Genomic DNA, 22,245 nt, shown 5'->3' on the forward strand with positions numbered 1-22,245 from the left:
AGATTGGTTTGCCTCCATTAAAAGGGTGAAGAGGCATGGTAGCACCTAACTCTTAGAATGAACAGCTGGAAATAAAATTGACTTTGGCTTATATCCCAACCTAGATAGAGCTTTTACTCATTTTTTGCTTTTAAGCTGTGACTGGGATGGTGAGAGTGTGAGTAGAGACAAATTTCTGTATTTAGGAAATTCTTGTCCTTCCCACTACTATTAAAATCTCAGATTGCTTATATTGCTTTAGGATAGACCATGTGATAAAACAGAAAAGCGTATCAGACAAAAACGTAGGTTTTTGGGCCGTAGAAATAATTTAGTATTCCTGGTTTTGACTTTTCTAGATAAAACAGGTCTTTGGTGATCCTTTGATTAAAAACAGTAATTAGAACATATAATGAAAGTATAGTATATAATATACAAACACATATGTCCATGTGTGTAATAGAAATTTGAGTGCTACCACTATTTTTCCTTTTTTTTTAATCCCTTTGCTTTTTCTCTTTGAGACACACAGTCTCACATGGTTGTCCAGGCTGGTGTGCAGTGGCATGATCTCAGCTCGCTGCAACCTCCACCTCCTGGGTTCAAGGTATTTTTCTTGTTTCAGCCTCCCAAGTAGCTGGGATCACAGGCACCCACCACCACACTCAGCTAGTTTTTAGTTGAGACTGGGTTACACCATGTTGCCCAGACTGGTCTCAAACTCCTGGCCTCAGGTGAATTGCTCGCCTCAGCCTCCAAAAGTGCTGGGATTAGAGGTGTGAGCCACTGTGGCTGGCCTAATTTTAGGTTTCTGAAGTCTATCCTTTTCATGACAGAGCTTTTGTGTATTATTCAGTGTTGAGTTTAAGAAAGAAATAGCACTTAAGGTTCTCATTTGTTGAGGAAGTTTTTTTTGTTTTTTGTGGTTTTTTTTTTTTTTTTTTTTGAGACGAATCTCACTCTGTCGCCCAGACTGGAGTGCAGTGGCGCTATCTCTGCTGACTGCACCACCACCTTCTGGGTTCAAGCAATTTTCCTGCCTCAGCCTCCCGAGCAGCTAGGACTACAGGTGTGTGCCTCTATGCCCTGCTAATTTTCATATTTTTAGTAGAGATGGGGTTTCACCATGTTAGCCAGGATAGTGTCGTTCTGACCTCATGATCCACCCCCCTCGGCCTCCCAAAGTGCCTGGCCGGAATGTGACTAGACTGCTGCTTTACTTTTGAAGTATTTAACCTTCTGATTTACAAATAATGGAAGCTGGAATATTTGAACTGTATGTTTGTTTGCTTTTGAGACAGAGTCTCCGTCTGTCGCCCAGGCTGGAGTGCAGTGGCGCAATCTCAGCTCACTGCAAGCTCTGCCTCCCGGGTTCACGCCATTCTCCTGCCTCAGCCTCCTGAGTAGCTGGGACTACAGGCGCCGCCACCAGGCCCGGCTAATTTTTTTGTATTTTTAGTAGAGACGGGGTTTCATAGTGTTACCCAGGTTGGTCTCAATTTCCTGACCTCGTGATCCGCCCGCCTCAGCCTCCCAAAGTGCTGGGATTACAGGCGTGAGCCACCGCGCCTGGCCCCAGATTTCTTAATGTTAAATCTAGTTCATGTAAATTAATATCACTTTATTATCTAACAGCATTATTCGACTGTTACACACGACTAGATGGTGATAGAGAAGGATCCCTGGGTTAGCTTGCATTATAAAAAAAAAAATTTTAGACTCCTTCAACTAGAAGAGGGGGAATAAGATAATAACAGGCATTGACCTCAAAATATTTCAGTATATACAGGTACATTCAGACCTGGACTATTCTTACTAATGTGATTAACCTTTTAAACTTTCTACCAAGTGTATTTTCTGTTTAAGGAATTTGACTTAAATCAGTTTTTTCTACCAAAACCCCAAGCTTGCATGAACATTGTAGTGAATTTGGGAAATACAGAGAAACTATGAAAATGATAGTAAAGATTAATCACAAGCAGAGTACCCAAGAACATTTTAAAATATGTGATGTTTCTGTACTGTCCGTTCTTAAATTTTTATGTAGTTCATTTATGTCTCCTATGTATTGTACGTTTTCAGATACTGCCTTTTTGACTGAAATTATAATTTGCACATCACTTGAAGTTGTATTTTTAAAAGACTATTATTGCTGGAAATTTATTAATATTGGGTTGTTAGTTAGAACTCTTGTTACAAAAATTCATATAGAATATGACCAAGTAATTTAGATCTGTATAAGGCAAAAAGTAAAAGTAGACCTTTTCATTCTACAAGTGGTTTTTACACCTTCCAGAAGTAAAGGGACTAACAATTAAGGCAAAAAAATGGGATCACGGCTGGGCGCAGTGGCTTTCGCCTGTAATCCCAGCACTTTGGGAGGCGGAGGCAGGCGTTTCACCTGAGGTCAGGAGTTTGAGACCAGGGTGACCAACACGGAGAAACCCGGTGTCTACTAAAAATAGAAAAGTAGCCATGCTTGGTGGCGCGTGCCTATAATCCCAGCTAATGAGGAGGCTGAGGCAGGAGAATCACTTGAAACCGGGATGCGTAGGTTGCAGTGAGCCAAGATTCCCCCTTTGCACTCCATCCTTGGCAACAAGAGCAAGACTCCATCTCAAAAAAAAAAAATGTTTTTTTAAATGTGATCAAGGAGTTTATTTTACTACTATAAAAGGATGCTGGCAACCTGTTACATGAAAGAACTGAGGGACTGTTCTTAGGATTTCTAACAGCAGTCTGCATAACATGTGGTGCTCGAGAAACCACACCATACTACCTAGAGAGAAATGGTATTGTTTAAGCATCAATGACAACACAAAAAGGTATTGCCACTTATAGGACAATGTAGTCTTGCCAGAATATTGCAGATGAGGCTGAATAAGCCTTTGGTCCCAGCTGCCACTTTCAGGAATTAAGAATATGTGGAATTGTACCAGGAGTATCAATTCTGGAAAATACAGACTGGGAAACAACAGGTCAATACCCTGGATTCTTAAACAGATAAATTTTAATGCAATGGAAGCGGGACTTATGTACAAAAATGCCTTAAATGCATCACATTTACTTTTTTCGGAAGACAAGAATGTCTACAGATACACATTTAGGCATTAGAATTATTTTACAAGTAAGAAAGTACTAGTAAAGTCAGGATGATTGTTACCTTTTGGTGAAAGGAAGAGGGATTGTCAGTGGAATCAGCCACACAGGGTTTGTTTAGTTATGAGACTGAGACAACAGGGACGCAACTGCTCTTGCACCTTCACACATTTTTATTGAAGTTCCTTGTGCTCACTCACTATTGGAGCAGGTAAAACTTACAAGTTTTAACTGCTTTTCTAAAATTTCTTGCTTTTCAATAAATACCTGCTGGTTATTTTGGTATTGTATTTCTAAGTCTTTTATTCTCCAAGTTGTTTATTTTTTGTTTCTCCCAGTCAGTGAAACCATATATGCTGGCTGTAGGATATTTTTTGTTTCTCCCAGTCAGTGAAACCATAAATGCTGTCTGTAGGATAATGATTTTGCCATCTTGAGTCTTCTGTTGGGAGTCGAAGATTCAAAAAGTGCTCTGCTCTTGCTACCCCTTTCCAACAGTCACAGTTCTATTCCAATACTCCTACAGTCAGTGAAACCATATAAGCTGGCTTGCCTTTACTACCTTGCGTTTTGGAGTTTTGTTGTAAATGCTGTCTGTAGGATAGTGATTTTGCCATCTTGAGTCGTCTCTTGGGAGTCAGATCCAAAAACGGCTCTGTTCTTGCTGCCCCTTTCCAAGAATCCCAGTTCTTTTCCAATAGTTTCTTTGTGTTTCAGTATTGGCTATCCTCCTCCCTTTATGGAAATTTCACCTGTATGGTACCTTAACATTTTGAGGTGGGATGAAGCATGACTGGACATCATTTGGTTATTTCTAAAACTTCGGGAAATCTACCTGTTCCATAAAATTGGACATAGCGCTACCACTAAAATTTAAGGAAGCTCTCAGGACAGTCTTTGTTACTATTTGTTGCCTGGATTTTCCCTGGAATATGGTACTCAGCACATGGTTAGTAAATATTTGACCCCCAAAATGAATGAGTTGTAGTGACTGTTCATTCCTTAGGAGGATATGTTACTAAGAGTGGAATTAATCGGTATTTGTGAGTACATCTGTCTTTACTGTTGCCTCCATCTTGAATTTAAATCCTCATAGTAAGTATGGGTATTAATTTTAGGCAACCTTTGGAAGTTGGGGTTATTACATTTTTAAAAATAAGTAGTTCCTCATTTTTGTAGCAGATTTAATAACCAGACCATAAACAAAATGAGAAATCATATCCTTAAACTCAGAGAAAACAACCATTGCTAGAATCCTTTTACTTATATGCCTGGATGCTTTCTACCGAGCTTTTCCTGTGTGGATCTTTGAGAGAATTAAGCCCCTGGTACACGTGAAAAATGCTGTGGGATTATGAATTCCATACATCTTGATTAGTTCTAGGTATGTACTCAGATTTGTAAAAATTGAGAAAATGGTCATTTAGATCCATTTCTGTCTGTGGTGCCAGAGGGTACCCCTTTCAATCACATCGATATTTTTTTGCAAATGTCCATTTGGAACATTGGACTGTGGTGTGATGGGTTTTTTCCCTTATATTCAGTATTCTCTGGTGGCTTATGGAACCCCTCACCCCTGGTAATTTCTTCTCATTAAAACTATGGAGATTATATTTTCTGTTGATATACCTATTGTTTGTGAAAAATAGTTGGTTAAAACCAGATTGTATCTCCACTTGTAGTAATAGCAAATATTATAAACCAGCGGTAGAAACCAGTTAGGCCTTAATGCAGATTGTTGTTTTAATTCCTCTTTTTAGTGTCCTCAGACTTTCTGGCATACTTAAGAGCTGAAAGACTGTTGGTGGATTTCAGTGGCTACTGTTTGTTAATTTTTATTGCTTAGTCTTAAAATATTAAGAACTTTTTGTAAAGATATACTTTAGAAAGTAACATAAAGACAGACGAATTTCAGAAAGATTTGGAAGGAAGTGAAGTTTTGTTGGAGCTTTTAAATCAGTACTGCCTGTTAAATGACTGTATTAAGCATCAGAATGGTAGGAGTCATGTATAAATGAAATAGTGTTATACTGCCTGTTTTTATGTACATGTATATATACATTAGACATTTTTACATCATCCATAAGAACTAGTTTGTCTGATTCACTTGAGGATTGAAAGGATAACAAATACTGGAATATTTTGAGATTCATTGGAACCTTTCAAAGGGATGAAGGGGAGATCTTAAGAATGTTTTTAAGTCTTGTTCAAGATAGGGGGTTGGAGTGGGAAGAGGCAGGAAACAATGCTGAAAGAATGAAATAAAACGTTTTCACTTATACAGGACCTGAGATGGTATTGTGAATCTTCATATTGTTATGATAGTATTGAGCCTCCATCACATACGTAAAGACAGATAATTTTTGGTTTTAAATAATTTGTGGAAAGTTGTATATTTTTCTTTAGTTCCCTGATCCTTAATTTGATTCATGCCGTGTTCCACTGGCTAGTTTTATCATCATCACCATCCAATATTATTAAATGTCCTATATTTTAGGTTATATAAAAAGTAGCCTTGGAGTCATTGCAGTCTGTAAAAAGATGGTATTGATACTTACGTATCTAAAGCATTCTGCAATTAATTGAAGTATCTGGAAATAGGTGTTTCCAGTGTAAATGAATTGATTCTGTTTATTGCCTTTTGAAGAAAATTATACTTAATGGGTAAGTGTAAGCTATCCATATTAATCTAGCTGCTAATGAATGGCTTGGAACAGAATTTGACATTTGCTATACTGTGTATTTATATACAGAACCGGTGAAACTCAATAAAAGCAGCGTGAATCAAGATTATTGATGGCAGGGAATAGTTAGCATGACCTGTAATGTGAAAAACAGCAGAAACTGGTGTCAGAGAATTTAGGCAGTTCTAATTTGCTTGAGTTATTAGAGGAGGGCCACTTGGAATTATGTCCAAGGAAATTACATTGCCAATGACCTGCCAGGGAGAATTTTTTTCTTCCTGATAATTCAGAGTTTAGTGCTGCTGAAATAGAATGAAGAGGAAGAAGTTGAATTTCCTAGAACATATTCAGAGGCTGGAGTCTCTGAGTTTATTTATTAGTAAATACATAATGCTGTGAGTCCCTTTAATTTGCCTGATACTCTGGGCAGTTAACAGTGATTCAGAGTGAGAGTGGAGAATGTTTTATCAAGGCATATTGTTTTTAGCATCTGTTCACCTGAATACTTTTTTTTGCTTTACAGTTTTCAGCTTTGTGAGAAACCTTATCATCAAACACAATGGCCAGCAACGTTACCAACAAGACAGATCCTCGCTCCATGAACTCCCGTGTGTTCATTGGGAATCTCAACACTCTTGTGGTCAAGAAATCTGATGTGGAGGCAATCTTTTCGAAGTACGGCAAAATTGTGGGCTGCTCTGTTCATAAGGGCTTTGCCTTCGTTCAATATGTTAATGAGAGAAATGCCCGGGCTGCTGTAGCAGGAGAGGATGGCAGAATGATTGCTGGCCAGGTTTTAGGTAAGGTCTCCGTTAAGTTAATTTTTTCATTGATGATCAGGCCTGAGTTTTTTGATTCATGTTTTTTTGTTTTTGTTTTTTTTATGTCTGTAAAACTGACAGCCTGAGATATTCTGTATATTGTGACTATTCAGTCTAATAAAAATACATTAGGCTTATAGTTATAATTGGCTAAGTAAAGGATATTCTTCATTGTACCGTTTTGTGTAGTAGAGACAGGACAGCTCTCATTTGACAATTGTGAGTAGGGCGACCTGGGAATGACACTTCACAATGTTAAAATGTTGCCTAAATGGTTATATCCTCCCCACAGCAGACTGGTGGAGCCCTCTAGTGTTGTTGACTGCTTGTCTCCTCATTGGGGTTTCGCTCCATTATTGGGCCAATTGCAGTTTGGCTCAGTCATAGATTTTCTTGTCTTTTCAAATGTAATGACACCTCAGAGTACTACCTATGATTTAGTTTATTCAAGCCAGAATGCAGCGTCCATATGTTTGTTTGATTAGTTGTACTAGATGTCTGTTTTAACTTCTCTTTTTATGTGTACTTTGTGCCTCAGTTTCAAAATAATCACACCTGTGTTTTTACAAAATTAAGATGATTATTTTCAATTTTATATTTGTGGTTTTATTCTTTGTATACATTCTACTATGTCTGTTGACTCATAGCATGATAGGTTAGAGTTACATGAAACAATTCTTTGACAATTTTTTTTTTTTTTAGAGACGGAGTCTCGCTCTGTCGCCCAGGCTGGAGTGCAGTGGCCGGATCTCAGCTCACTGCAAGCTCCGCTTCCCGGGCTCACGCCATTCTCCTGCCTCAGCCTCCCGAGTAGCTGGGACTACAAGCGCCTGCCACCTCGCCTGGCTAGTTTTTTGTAGTTTTTAGTAGAGACAGGGTTTCACCGTGTTAGCCAGGATGGTCTTGATCTCCTGACCTTGTGATCCGCCCGTCTCGGCCTCCCAAAGTGCTGGGATTACAGGCTTGAGCCACCGCACCCGGCCTGATAATGTTATGTAACCAACCAGATACACAATTTGCGTCTATTTATTGTTTTTACATCTTACTGGATTGCGTTTTCAGAAATTCTCTTTAGTTTCAAAGTCAGAATTGTAAATGAGGTTAATATACCAAAACCTGAAGGTTATTCATGTAATGGTGTTCAGCAAATAGACAGTATATTCAATCATTTTTTTTTCTTTTTGACACTGTCTAGTTCTGTCGCGTAGGCTTGAGTGCAGTGGTGCAGTCTTGGCTCACTGCAACGTCAGCCTCCCAGGTTCAAGCGATTGTCCTATTTCAGCCTCCCGAGTAGCTGGTACTACAGGAGTGCACCACCACACCTGGCTCATTTTTGTATTTTTTGGTAGATCCGAGGTTTAACCATGTTGGCCGGGCTGGTCTTCACCTCTTGACCTCAGGTGATTCTCCCGCCTTTGCCACCCAAAGTGCTGGGATTACAGGCGTGAGCCCCTGCACCTGGCCTCAGGCGGTTTTCAGTTGTTCATTTGATGAGCTCCTTTTGTATAAAAAGGTAAGATATAAAGGATTAAGTTTAAGATATCCACGTTTGGTGAGGTGCAGTGGCTCATGCCTGTAATCCCAGCACCTTGGGAGGCTGAGTTGGGCCGGCCATAAGGTCAGGAGATGGAGACCATCCTTGCTAACACCGGGAAAAGCCGTCTCTACTAAGAATACAAAAAATTAGCAGGCCGTGGTGGCAGGTGCCGGTAATCCCAGCCGCTCAGGAGGCTGAGGCAGGAGAATTGTTTGAACCCGGGAGGCATAGGTTACAGTGTGAGCCGTGATTGCACTCCAGCATGGGCAACAGGGCAAGACTCTGTCTAAAAAAATATATATATATGGAATTTGTATATTTTGGGGCATGTGTGTATTAAAATTAGACTCATTTTAATAAAAGCAGTATATATGAAAATGGAGGTACTGTTGACTGAGTGCTTTAGCACAACTGGGAAGTTAAACTGAATTTTGGCTTTCTGACATGGGGTTTTTAGAACAAGGAGAAGATGAATTCTTGTTTGGAAGGTCATGGGTGGCAGGGTAGGTAGCTGGGCTTACGTGTTACAAATTGTATTTGAAAAGCAGGGTTGTTTCCTTTGCTCTTTTATTTTTTTGGTGTGTGTAAAGGTTGTTTAAGCAACTCATGAATTATTCAGAAAGCAGTTGTTAACTCCGGATGTTTTACGTGCAGTACAGCTATATAAGGGAAATCTGAAGTGCCTTTGAGGATGATTTGAGGGTGTCACACTGCACTATATTATTTTGTGGATTGGCGTATATTTTAATATATTTGTAATAATTCGGAATGAACTGAACCATTTTTGGAGAGGTAACCATTGATAGTTTTCCCTTGTAATAGTAACTGAGTGAACAGTCAGTGCCTTGAATGGGGAGAGTTGAGTTAAAGTGGGACCTGAGGGTGGAGAGTACCAAAGACAGACTTATTGTCTCAGGAACACTTGAATGGTACAGAAGAGAGTATAAATATATGGAAGATGAAGTCTTAGCCTTGTAAAAATTTATGAGCCTTTTTAATATTAAAAGGAGAGATGAAGCTGAGCATGGTAGCTCACACCTGTAATTTCAGCACTTTGGGAGGTCAAGGCAGATCACTTGACCCCAAGAGTTCGTCCCTATGAAAAATAAAAAAATTAGCCAGCCTTGGTAGTGCCTGCTACTTGGATGGGAGGATCACCCGAGCTTTGGAGGTCTAGGCTGTATTGAGCCGTTATTGCATCACTGCACTCCAGCTTGTATGACAGTGAGACCCTGTCTTAAAAAAAGAAAAAAAGATGAGTTGTTTTGTTTCAGATTTTCTAAACTTTGTATTAGCTGGGCATGGTGGTGCCCGCTTGTAGTCATAGTTACTCTTGAGGCTGAGGCAGGGGAATCCCTTGAACCGGGCAGTGGAGGTTTCAGTGAGCCGAGATGGCACCATTGCACTCCAGCCTGGGGAACAAAGCAAAACTATGTCTCAAAAATAAAAAAATTAACTTTGTAGTTTGTTTTACCTGGATACAAAGTTGTCACTAAAATTTTTGCTTTTGTTTTTCAGATATTAACCTGGCTGCAGAGCCAAAAGTGAACCGAGGAAAAGCAGGTGTGAAACGATCTGCAGCGGAGATGTACGGGTCAGTAACAGAACACCCTTCTCCGTCCCCTCTACTCAGGTCCGGAAACTTTATTATTTATAACTGCATTGTGTCCATCAGTGGGCATCTTCTCTATCTGTTTTCTGGATGTGGGGAGGGTTAAGTGTACTGTGTTCTATCTGTGTATAAATGAGGTTTTATTGTTTTTGTGTTAATATGTCTCTCTTTTGCCCTAGAGAAAATTACTAGAGAATTAAAAATCCCTGAGGTTTTTGCTATTGATATTTAAGAGTAGTTTGATATTTATAGCATAGCCTGAAGTACTTCTACAGGATGGTTGAGCTTCTAAGACACCAGAGAGTAAGAGAGGGAAGAAGTGTGATATACAAATGTTTAGTTTACCGTTCTGTTTTTCAGTGTTCAGTTTAACTATGTCGTATGTGAAAATCTTAGTGAATTTTAACCTGAATTACCAATTTGACCACTACATTTCCAGTGGTCTAAGGTGATTGGAATTGAGTGATTTATTGTATGAATGATTGGGGATCATTCAGTGCTAATCTTGTTGATCTGTCTGTTGTGGTTTATTTGGCATGGTTCTCCCCTCACCTGATGTTGTGAATTAGTAGCAACATTTCCAAATTAACCCTTTTCGGTATTTATTTTTCAGCTCCTCTTTTGACTTGGACTATGACTTTCAACGGGACTATTATGATAGGTATGTTAAAAGTGTTTTGTCTTTCTGCTAAACAGCTATTAATGAGAACCATTTTGTTTTTCTAGTTTGTGGCGATGAACATCAAAGATGTTTTCAAACATATTCCCTTTCCTCCAAAACAAAAAAAAACCTTAAGTAGATTATTAGGTAGGGTGATAATGATTTTAATGCATTATTTCATAGTGCCTGTTTCTACTAAAAATACAAAAGAATTCGCTGAGTGTGGTGACTAGGGACTGGGTTATGGGTGGCTTTGGGTAATACATTTAGAACTGATGATAGCAAATACTAAACAGGAAATAGAATGATGTGTTTAAGAGTGTTACCACATTGGCAATCTGATACCAGTCTCAGTTAACATGAAGTAAATGTTAGACTTATTTGGCTTGTTGTGTTTAAATTCATGCAGTATATGTAAGTATATGGAGCAAACTATTACATGCAATACACTTTAAAAATGCAATATATAAAGCACATTACTTTATATGAAGCATAGTACTACTATTTGTCTTAGAATGCCAGTATTCCAATCATTAGTATTTTAATGTTATTACTGTATATAACAATTCCGTCTCTGATTTTGGAATAAAAATTACTGATTGGCGAATGCTTAACGTTTGAACTGAGTTAATCAGTCATGCATGGGAGTTATGTAAAGGAATCAAGTCGGCCGTTAAATACCATAGAGTATACACTGGAAATGTCAGACATGAAAGTATACACTTTCTGTTTGAGAAATAACCTCATAGAATATGGTAGGTAGTCATTAAAAGGCCAGAAGAGTAAGACCTGAAAAAGAATTTAAATCCAGATTGTAAAGGGCCTTGAATGCCCTATTAAGATGGTGCAGTTGAGCATGCTTAATGCATCATCAAAATTTTTTTTTTTTATTTGACATTAGTGGTTTCCTCAGATTTTTTTTTTTTTTTTTTTTTTTTTTTTTAAGATGGACTCTTGCTCTTGTCACCCAGGCTGGAGTGAAGTGGCGTGATTTTGGCTCACTGCAACGTCCGCCTCCTCGGTTCAAGCTATTCTCCTGCCTCAGCTTCCCAAGTAGCTGGGATTACAGGCATGCACCACCACCCCCATCTAATTTTTGTATTTTTAGTAGAGACTGGGTTTCATTCACCATGTTGACCAGGCTGGTCTCGAACTGCTGAACTCAGGTGATTAATTCACCTTGGCCTCCCAAAGTGCCGGGATTACAGGTGTGAGCCACTGTGCCTGGCCATTTCCTCGTATTTTTACAGTTATGTATGAACATTTTGAAAACTAAGGAGTTTTGTAATTATTTTTATTTTTGTTGAAAATTTTGAAATTCTTAAAAAATAAAAATTGGCCGGGCACGGTGGCTCACGGCTGTAATCCCAGCACTTTGTGAGGCCAAGGCGGGTGGATCACGACGTCAGGAGTTCAAGACCAGCCTGGCCAATATGGTGGAACCCTGTCTCTACTAAAAAATAAAAAATTAGCTGGGCATGGTAGCGTGCACCTGTAGTCCCAGCTACTCAGGAGGATGATGCAGGAGAATCGCTTGATCCCGGGAGATGGAGGTTTCAGTGAGCTGAGATTGCGCCACTGCACTCCAGCCTAGGTGACAGAGTGAGACTCGGTCTCAAAAAATAAAATCAGAATCAATGCAGAACTTACAGTTGAAAATAAATCAGGACTTTTCTTTAGTAATGAACTAAACCCATTTATTACTGAGATTGCAATTTTTTGAATTTTTGCAATCAGACCTTGGTAATGCAGACCTTGGTAATGCAGACCTAACGCAGTAGGGTATAAATAACTCCAACAAGCTTAGCATTCCAGTAATGGAACACTAGGCATAAATGGGTTATTGGTCAGGTGTCTTGAAGGCACCGAAACCCAGTGAGTTTGTCTGAAGCATCTGCTCTTTATCCTTCCTGCATATGGTAATTGCTTGACCGCATTTAAAACATACTCATGCCAACTTCTCCTATAGGGGTTCTTAAAGAACTAGTCTTTTGCAGACTTTCTTAAGTACTAGAATATTTTTCAGTGCTTTCTGTGCATTCTTTTGTCCAGTCAGAGTTGAGAATCATTGATGCAAAGAGTACGGAAGTGGTTGTATTTCTGTGTAGTATTATCCTATTTCTTTGTCATGGCTCAATTCAGACCAATTTAATAAACTCACACTTTGTGGGTATAATTTCAGGGATGTCATGGACTCTCAGTTGATGTTTTAAATTATGAGTATATCAAGTTTTAGCAGTATACGGTGGCAGTCTTCTCATTAAATAGTTAAATAGTTCACATTAAGAAGTCTTTCCTTGGCAAGGCACATTGTGAATAAGGATTTTTTGAAAATTTGAGCGAGGACTTTGGAAAACATTAGTTGAGAAAATGAGATACATACTGCAGGGAATCTAAAGAAATCACATGTTTGCAGAAATGTCTTCACATTTTTTACCAATGCCATTGGGTCTTAAATTGGTGACCTCTTTAGTTTTTCAGTAGACAAAAATATATTAGGTTGGAGCAAACGTAATTCTTCTTTGAACGGTAAAAAGCAAAACCGCAATTATTTTTGCCCCAGCTGATGCTGGTAGTTACTGTCTGATATATTGCTGCATATTGTGTGTCAGTGAAAAGTAATGTCTTTTTTTGTTCTACTGAGTTCTATTGAGTGTCAGTGAAAAGTAATCTTATTTTGTTCTAATGTCAGCTTTTAATGTCTAACTTTTGTTCTAATGTCAGCTAATAGATAATGATAACTGATAACTAGTGGAGCAACTAGGTAATAGCTGGCAAAGAGCTGACTTTTATAGTACTGAGATCTTTGTTGGGAAAATGAATTTTAGGAGGTGTCCACATGAAGGGAACTTACTCAAGTTGGGTTGGAGAATTGAGTCCATGTCTTATAGGATAGATGTTAATGAAGGTGAAAGGAGGAGGAGTGTTTGGTTAGTGGGGAGACGGGCAGATACAGGAGTTTTTGCTGGTTTGGAAAACATTAGGTCAGTTTGGACCTGGGAAATAGGTTGGGTATAACCTGGTGGAATAACAACTTAGAAAAATGGTATTAATATCTTCCCAGAAGTGATTCTGAAGATTCATCTTAATAAAGTTTAGAAGTTTATTCTAAATGGTAACATAGTGATACTGCATTGACTATGTTAAATTGTTTAATAAAAGAAGATGGGAAATTGGCTCAGAGGTATTTGAAAGCTCTGGGTCTTCCTATGTAAATGGGAGTAAAAATCAGTGTCCAGGAGGTTTTCTTTTTTTTTTCTTTTTTTTTTGAGATGGAGCCGTACTCTGGCACTCAGGCTGGAGTGCAGTGGGTTGATCTCAGCTTGCAACCTCTGCCTCCTCCTGGGTTCAAGTGATTCTCCTGCTTCAGTCTCCCAGGTAGCTGGGATTACAGGTGTGCACCTCTACACACAACTAGTTCTTGTATTTTCAACTGATTTTTGTCTTTTCAGTGGAGACTGTTGCTCCACGTTGGCCAGGCCGGTCTTGACCTCTTGACCTCAGGCGGTCCACCCGCCTGGGCTCGAGATCTTCCTGCCTTGGCCACGTAAAGTGCTGAGATGACATGTGTGAACCACTGCACCCCGCCCTCTTTTAATATTACTCATTTGAAGGCACTGGTTTTGTTTTGTGAAAAGTGTTGTAATAAAAGTGAATTTTTATCACGATGTTGGGAATGCACGAGTATTCAAAGCTGTAGTTATTGAAGCTATAGTTACTGAAGAGTCTTTTAAAAAGTAAGATTGGGAAGTACTCTAAAAATAGATCTTTTAAGCAAGATTGGGAAGTACTCTAAAAATATATCTAAAAATAGATCTGGCATGTACATGAAATTGACGTTCATCAACAGCTACCCTGGCACTATGCTGCTTTTTTGTTTTTGAAACGGAGCCTCATGCTGTCGCCTGGGCTAGAATGCAGTGGTGCGATCTCGGTTCACTGCAACCTCTGGTGCGCAGGTTCTTGCGATTCTACTGCCTCAGCCTCCCGAGTAGCTGGGATTACAGGTGCACACCACCACACCTGGCTAATTTTTTGTATTTTTAGTAGAGATGGGGTTTCACTATGTTGGCCAGACTAGTCTCGAACTCCTGACTTGTCTTCATGATCCACCCACCTTGGCCTTCCAAAGTGCTGGGATTGCAGGCGTGAGCCACTGTGCCTGGCCAAACCTGGCACTATTCTTTAAAAAATTCTCATAAAAGACTTGATGTATATGTGTTCCGATTTGTGCCACAAATACTACTGTGTTTTCATACTAAAACTATAGATAAAAACTAGATATATTTTCTTCAGATGTAATAAATTGCAGCACCACTTTCCCTTATAATTGATCACCTATGAAATTGTTCTCAAATTAGATAGTGGTGATATTGCAGAACTAATAAAAACCACGGAGCGGCACCCTTTTAAATGTTGAATTTTATGGTATGTGAATGACATTTCAATTGAAAACAGATGTGACATTTCAGTTGAAAAAGGATACATCACTGACTTATGGACAGTCATTCTTTTTTGTCATATCTCGTGGACCCTACATCAGGATACTAAATAAATAAATAAATAAATCAGGACATAAATAAAACTCTGGTGCTACCAGCCTCAAAAGGTAACTCCTACGCCTGAGGATGGACACTTTTTAGAGTTAAAACTCTCAGTCATTGTGGGACATCTTGCTAGCCTTCATAGAGACTGATTTACTGTCAGCTCTTTTCTTCTCATCTTTTTCTTTCTTTTTTTTGAGACAGAGTCTTGCACTATTGCCCAGGCTGGATCTTGGCCCACTGCAGCCTCCACCTCCCAGTTTCAAGTGATTCTCCTGCATCAGCCTCCCAATTAGCTGGGGCTACAGGTGCCTACCACCATGCCTGGCTAATTACTATTTTTTTCTATTTTTAATAGAGACGTTTCACCATATTGGCCAGACTGGTCTCAAACTCCTGACCTCAGGTGATCTGCCTTGGCCTCCCAAAGTGCTGGGATTACAGATGTGAGCCATTGCACCTGGCGTCTTTTCATTCTTATTTGGAGAACTTGGGGCTACACAAAACAGAAAATGCCAATAAATTGGCAGGTTTGATAACAGGCTTTATTATGATAGTGGAGACATGGTGCACACCTGGTGAACAAGAAACCTGGTTCAAAAAGACTGGTTTAGTTCAATGGTCTTTCTGAAGACTTTTTCAGCTTAACTCATTTTGCATATGGTGCATGACTAGTAATACAGTATATAAGTAACTGGAGTATGAAATTCTTTCATTACAGGTTTTCAGAGTGCTGTTATTATTCCATAGCTAAATATATTAATATGTCAGTGCAGTAGAAATAGACAAATCTTCAAGAACTCACAGGTCAAAGATGACACATGTAACAAAGATTTGTGAGGGGCCCTAATGCGTTTGGGGAGCAGCCAACTGTAAAAACAAAATTGTAAAGAATGTTAGTTGTAAAGGCTTTGTATAACATGTTCTGGGATTGTGTCCTATAGATGATATTTTAGAAACAGCCCTGTGGCTGGAGGAAAAAAGATGTGTTAACGTGTAAATGTTGGAATGGAGGAGAGGAGGTTGGGAGAATTTTTGAAGTAGTAGTAGCCATAACAGTAGTATGACATAACATAGAATATGTCTTGATGTGGTTGGTTGGACTAAAGGTATGAAAGTAGGTGCTTGTAGGAAAATAATAGTCAAAAGCTGAGATTTTATCTTTTGTGACTAGATGATAGATTATGCCATTAATGGTTATATGAAGGGAGGTTTCACAGTTTGTGCCATCACAATTTCGAGGAGAAAAGCAATTTTGCTGCTGATTTTTATTCTACCTGACTTTTCTAGGAAGGTATCTTGGTAGAGAGAGAAAATCAGTTGAAATGAAACCATTGAAATTCAAGACAGAACAGTCAAACCATCATTTCTTCAACTATTAATCTTTGAGCCCTAATTTTGTTCTGGGCATACAAATCCTTAGGCTTTGGATTAACATAGAATATGCGTTGAAGGAGAACCTTCATCTTACTGAGTTTAGATTAGCAGACACCTTGACCTCCTTTTCTGTTTTTCAGATGTTTTTGAGTAATACGGTACCTGAGAGATGGGTTTGTTTATATTTATGAAGGGAGAGAGTGCCAAAGTACGTTATTTGAATTTTGAAAACTGGGGACTTTATGCATTGAAAGGCATGTGTTTCAGAGAGTAGGAGACTTCTAGGCTACTTTGAAAAGCTAACAGATGACTCTGAGACGTGTCATTTTAGGTGGAGAGGGCACTCTGGGCTTGGAAGTTTTGGATTTGCTTATAGCTACACTATTATATCTTTGTTTTGGGAACCTGTGTGTCATACATATAGGTGCCAGAAGGATTTTTAGATGGTGACATAGATTAGTATACACTTTTGGCATAAATCAGTTATTAGACTTTTTTGTTTTTTGAGACATGATCTGGCTCTGTTGCCCAGGCTCAAGTGCAGTGGCATATCACAGCTCACTGCAACCTCTGCCTCCCGGCTTCAAACAGTTCTCCTATCTCAGCCTCCTGAGTAGCTGGGACTACAAGCACATGCCACCATGGCTGGTTAATTTTTGTATTTTTAGTAGAGATTAGGTTTCGCTGTGTTGCCCAGGCTGATCTTGAACTCCTGAGCTCAAACGATGTGTCCACCTTGGCCTCCAAGAAGTGCTGGGATTATAGGCATGAGCCCTGGCATCTGGCTGGACTTAAATTTTGATAAAATGTTTATTTCTTAGTATTACTTTTAGATTAGTTTCTTATTGTGTCCTGGACTTGTTGAGTAGGTAGGAGATACTTCTTTGTAGGAGAGGCATTTGGGTCTGAATCAGTCTGCTGTATGACTGAGTTGAGTGGTGTTCTGATTCAATTTTTACCCAATACTGGTGTTTACAAATCTTCTTGAGGGCATTCTTCAGGTAGATTTTGTTAGCCTCCTTGGTGTTGCTTTTCTTTTTGAGATGGAGTCTCACCCTATTGCCCAGACTGGAGTGCAGTGGTGCGATCTCAGCTCACTGCAACCTCTGCCTCCTGGGTTCAAGCAATTCTCCTGCCTCAGCTTCCCGAGTAGCTGGGATGACAGGCACACACCACCACGCCCGACTCTTTAGTAGAGACGGGGTTTTTGGTTGGCCGGGCTGGTCTCGAACACCTGACCTAGAGATCCGGCTGCCTCAGCCTCCCAAAGTGCTGGGATTACAGGCTTGAGCCATCATGCCCAACTAGTGTTGCTTTTTCTTTCCTTAATTTAGCGTTATTGAGATTTAATTCATATACCAGAAGATTCATCCATTTAAAGTATATAGTTCACTTTAGTAAATTCAGAGTTGTGCAGTTAGGAACATGATCTAATTTTAGAACATTCTATCACACTGCAAATAAATTATTTCTGTACGGATTTGCCTGTTTGGGGCATTCATATAAATGGAATTGTACAATATGTGTCTTGTGACTGGCTTTGTCCTCTTAGAATATTTTCATGGTTCATCCATGTTGTACCATGTATCAGTACTTCCTTTCCTTTTATGGTTACTGCATTTTGTTTATTCTTTAGTTAGTTGATGGACATTTGAGGTTTTTGGTACATCTTTGAAAGTGCTGCTGTGGCCAGGCATGGTGGCGCCCGCCTGTAATCCCAGCACTTTGGGAGGCCCGGGATGGGCAGATCACGAGGTCAGGAGGTCGAGACCATCCTGGCTAACACGGTGAAACCCCGTCTCTACTAAAAACAAAAAATTAGCCAGGCCTTGTGGCAGGCACCTGTAGTCCCAGCTACTGGTGAGGCTGAGGCAGGAGAATGGCATGAACCTGGAAGACGGAGCTTGCAGTGAGCTGAGATCACGCTACTGCACTCCAGCCTGGGCGACAGAGCGAGACTTTGTCTCAAAAAAAGAAAAATAAAAGAAAAGAGAATCTGCTATGGAGGTTGGTATGCAAATTTTTGTATGGTCATGTGTTTTCATTTCTTTTAAGTATGTGTACCTATGAGAAGTGCTGAGTTGTATGGTGATTATATGGTCAGCTTGACCAACAGCCAAACTGTTTACCAAAAGTGGCTGTACCCTTTTACATTCTCATCAGTCATGTGGAAGGTTCCAGTTCCTCCACTTACATTCATATCTGTCTCTTGGCTTTTATCCATTCTAGAGTGTAGTGGTATCTAAGTCAGAATTTAATTGCATTTTCTTCTAAAATATTGAATGTCTTTTCATGTGCTTTCCAGCTCCCTCCCTTGTTTTTTTGAAACCAAGTCTCCCTCTGTCACCCAAGCTGGAGTGCAGTGGCACAATCTCAAGCTGTCTTCTGAGTTCACACCATTCTTCCTGCCTCAGCCTCCCGAATAGCTGAGACTACAGGCACCCGCCACCACGCCTGGCTCATTTTTTTGTATTTTTAAGTAGAGACGCGGTTTCACCGTGTTTGCCAGGATGCTCTCCATCTCCTGACCTGGTGATCTGCCTGCCTTGGCCTCCCAAAGTGCTCGGATTACAGGTGTGAGCCACTGCCCCTGGCCCAGCCATTTGTTTACTCTTCCACAAATGTGTTCAGATGCTTTGCCGATTTTTGTATAGGATTTGTTATATATTCTGGAAACAAGACTCTGAGTACAATATCTGACACTACACCCTTTACCTCCCAGTTTCAAAGGATCATCCTCCTCTGAGTTCCTGGAATACAGGCCCACCACTACACTTGACTTTTTTTTTTTTTTTTTTTTTTTTTTGTATTTTTAGTAGAGACGGGGTTTCACCATGTTGCCCAGGCTGGTCTCAAACTCCTGGTATTAGCCACTGGGCCTGGCCAATAGCTGATTTAAAAAAAAACCTTGAAAATATATTCAATTTTTTTGTAAAGTATGATATTCAACTTTTATCTGATTCTCATTGGGAAATCCTCTCCCTTGGTCTTTATCAAGCTAGAAAATCAAAACAGCAATCCTCTGGCTTTTCAGCTATTACATAGATAGAGTTTGGTTTGTTACACGTTGTTGATTGTGTGATTTATGGACTATTATTTCCTAGAAGCCAGTTGGGAACTTCATTTATTAATTTGTTATGATCCTGCTGTGAGGCATTGTATATAGCAGGAATACTATAATAAGAAATAGAGGCTGGGAGTGGGAGGGGTGGCTCACGTCTGTAATCCTAGCACTTTGAGAGGCCGAGGCGGGTGGATCACCTGAGGGTCAGGAGTTCGAGACCAGCCTGGCTAACATGGTGAAACTCCATTTCTACCAAAAATACAAAAAATTAGCTGGGCGTGGTGGCATAAGGCATAATGTCTTTAGCTTTTACTTTGAATGAGATGGGAAGCTATTAGAGGGCTTTGTGAAGAGAATGGGAGGGTCTTAGTCATATTTTAACAAGATCAGTCTTATTGAGAAAGATAATAGGTGGCTGTTAGATTTATCCACCAGAGAAGCAGTGATTTTTGGTGGGACCACAGAAATGGCAATGGGAGTGATGAAAAGCAGATGGATTTTGAAGGTGATGCTGAGAAATTTGCTTGTGTTGTGAGGCCTGAGAGAGGAATCAAAGATGTAGCCCGCGTTTTTGTCTGGACAACTGGAATTATGGAATTTACAGTGACAGTGATTGGGAGGAGCTAAGGTGAGAAGCAAATATCATAGATCAGTTGTGGACATGTTAAAGTTGATCCATTTGGAAAGAGATTAAGCAGTTGTTTATATGGTTCTAAGGGAGTCATCTGCTTAGAGTTTATAAAACCGCAATACTGGATGAGTGGAAACAGAAAAGAGATTCTGGGGGTACTGTGACCTTTAAAGAATGTGGTGATAAGGAAAAAATGAGCAAAGGAGATTGAAAATGCCAAAATGAAAAATAGGACAAAACACAGAAGCATGAAGTATCTTGGAAGCTGTATGAATATATGTCAAAAGAGTTGAAAGGCAGACGAGCTCTGTCAGATGTCATTAATAGTGGAAGAATTTAGAAAATGTCTTTTTGAATTAGCAGTGTCATTGGTGACCTTTGACAAAGGTAGGTACTGGTAAAGGCAGAAATCTTACACAGATATTTCAAGTGAATGGAAAGGTAAATTGGAGTCAGCATAGAAAACATACAATAAAAAATCACCCTTTTGGTGTATAATTCCTGCATCAGATTTGATTTACAAAATGCATAGTCATATAACCATCACTATAACCAAGATAGAAGTAGTTCCCAATTCTCTCCCCACCTTTGTCTTCAACCACTTTTCCTTCACTCTGTTCCCTAGCAATCATATCTGTTCCTTGAAAGCAAGTTTATTGTAAGGATTTTTTTTGTATTTTATTTTACTGTATTTTATTTTTGTAATTTATTTTATTGTATTTTACTCTTCTATCTTGATAAAATGAGAATAAAGGAATGAGAATAAAGGAATCAATGGGCTTATGTTCTTCAAAATACTGTTATGTAATTTCAGCTTTTTTTAATTTTAAAAATACTTAATTTTTTTTCTTTTTATTTTTTCTTTTTCTTTCCTCCCTTCCTTCCTCCCTTCCTCCTTTCCTTCCTTGTAAATGCTTCACTCTGTCGCCAGGCTGGAGTGCAGTGGCGCGGTCTTGGCTCACTGCAGCCTCCTCCTCTTGGGTTCAAGTGATTCTCCTGCCTCAGCCTCCCAAGCAGCTGTGATTACAGGCACACGCCACCATACCCAGCTAATTTTGGTATTTTTGTAGAGATGGGGTTTCACCATGTTGGCCAGGCTGGTCTTGAACTCCTGACGTCATGATCGGCCTGCCTCGGCCTTCCAAAGTGCTGGGATTACGGGCATAAGCCAATGCAATTTTTTTTTTTGTTTGTCTCACAGGCTGGTCTTGATCTTCTGGGCTCAAGCAGTCTGCCTGCCTTGGCCTTCCAAAGTGCTGGGATTACACAGAGCCACTGCATGTGACTCAATTTCAGTTTTTTTTTGAGACAGTTTCGCTTTGTCTCACAGGCTGGAATGCAGTAGTGCGATCTCAGCTCACTGCAATCTCTGCCTCCCAGGTTCAAGCAGTTCTCGTGCCTCAGCCCCCTGAGTAGTTGAGACTATAGGTGCATGCCACACACACTGCTGATTTTTTTGTATTTTAGTAGAAACTGGGTTTCGCCGTGTTGACCAGGCTGGTCTCTTTAACTCCTGACCTCAGGCAATCTGTCTGCCTCTGCCTCCGAAAGTGCTAGGATTAAAGGCATGAACTACTACACCTAGCCTAAATTTCAGTTGTTTAAAAAATAAAAATTGCACCACACTATTGGTTTAAAATTTTATCTTCGGTGAACATTGACACTGACATGTGGGAGTATGTGTATTGTTGAATATCACGACAAATGAGTAATGTTAAAATTCTTTGGTACTTGTGCACGGTGGCTCATGCCTGTAATTGCAGCACTTTGGGAGGTTGAGACTGGTGGAGTTCACGACCAGCATGGCTAACATGGTGAAACCCCATCTCTAGAAAAATTACAAAACCTAATTTGGCTTGTTTTGGTAATTTTCGTGTACCTGTAATCCAAGCTACTTAGGAGGCTGAGGCCATATACAGAAGCAAAAGCCAGGGATTTTTTTTTTCCCCTTTCTTAAAACAGTCTTCAATCCAGTCAAATTTCTGAATTGAGGATTGATCTAGGACTCAAGCAACCTGCATGTTACAGACTAGATTCTTTTTGACTCAGTTTTCAGATGCATTTTCAAATTGTCTGGTTTTGTGTTAAGATAGTTTCCTAATGAAACCACTTTTTCCCTTAATATGCTATCTTGCATATTTTAAGATGTCAAATTTTATTCCTCTTAAAATAAGTATGTACATTTAATGTATTTTTTCTTCTCTGTTTCCAAGTTGTCAGTCAGTGGAGCCATTTT

The 22,245-nt window shown here is 39.6% G+C and overlaps 1 protein-coding gene across 14 annotated transcripts in view; it reads left to right on the plus strand.

Moving 5' to 3' along the window:
* LOC104656262 (heterogeneous nuclear ribonucleoprotein C) overlaps window positions 1–22,245 on the plus strand; it is a 61,506-nt gene that overhangs the window by 30,432 nt on the left and 8,829 nt on the right. For 9 of the 14 annotated variants that reach the window (XM_030931510.1, XM_030931517.1, XM_030931509.1 and 6 more), the window contains 3 exons: window positions 6,286–6,562; window positions 9,639–9,753; window positions 10,346–10,393. In XM_030931510.1, coding sequence (XP_030787370.1) covers window positions 6,322–6,562; window positions 9,639–9,753; window positions 10,346–10,393 — 404 coding nt within the window. In that variant the 5' untranslated portion in view covers window positions 6,286–6,321. The remainder of the gene's footprint in view (window positions 1–6,285; window positions 6,563–9,638; window positions 9,754–10,345; window positions 10,394–22,245) is intronic. The other 5 variants (XM_030931519.1, XM_010355885.2, XM_030931522.1 and 2 more) reach the window with 1 other exon arrangement.

This window comes from Rhinopithecus roxellana, chromosome 5 (assembly GCF_007565055.1).
Source record: "Rhinopithecus roxellana isolate Shanxi Qingling chromosome 5, ASM756505v1, whole genome shotgun sequence".
Lineage (NCBI taxonomy): Eukaryota > Metazoa > Chordata > Mammalia > Primates > Cercopithecidae > Rhinopithecus > Rhinopithecus roxellana.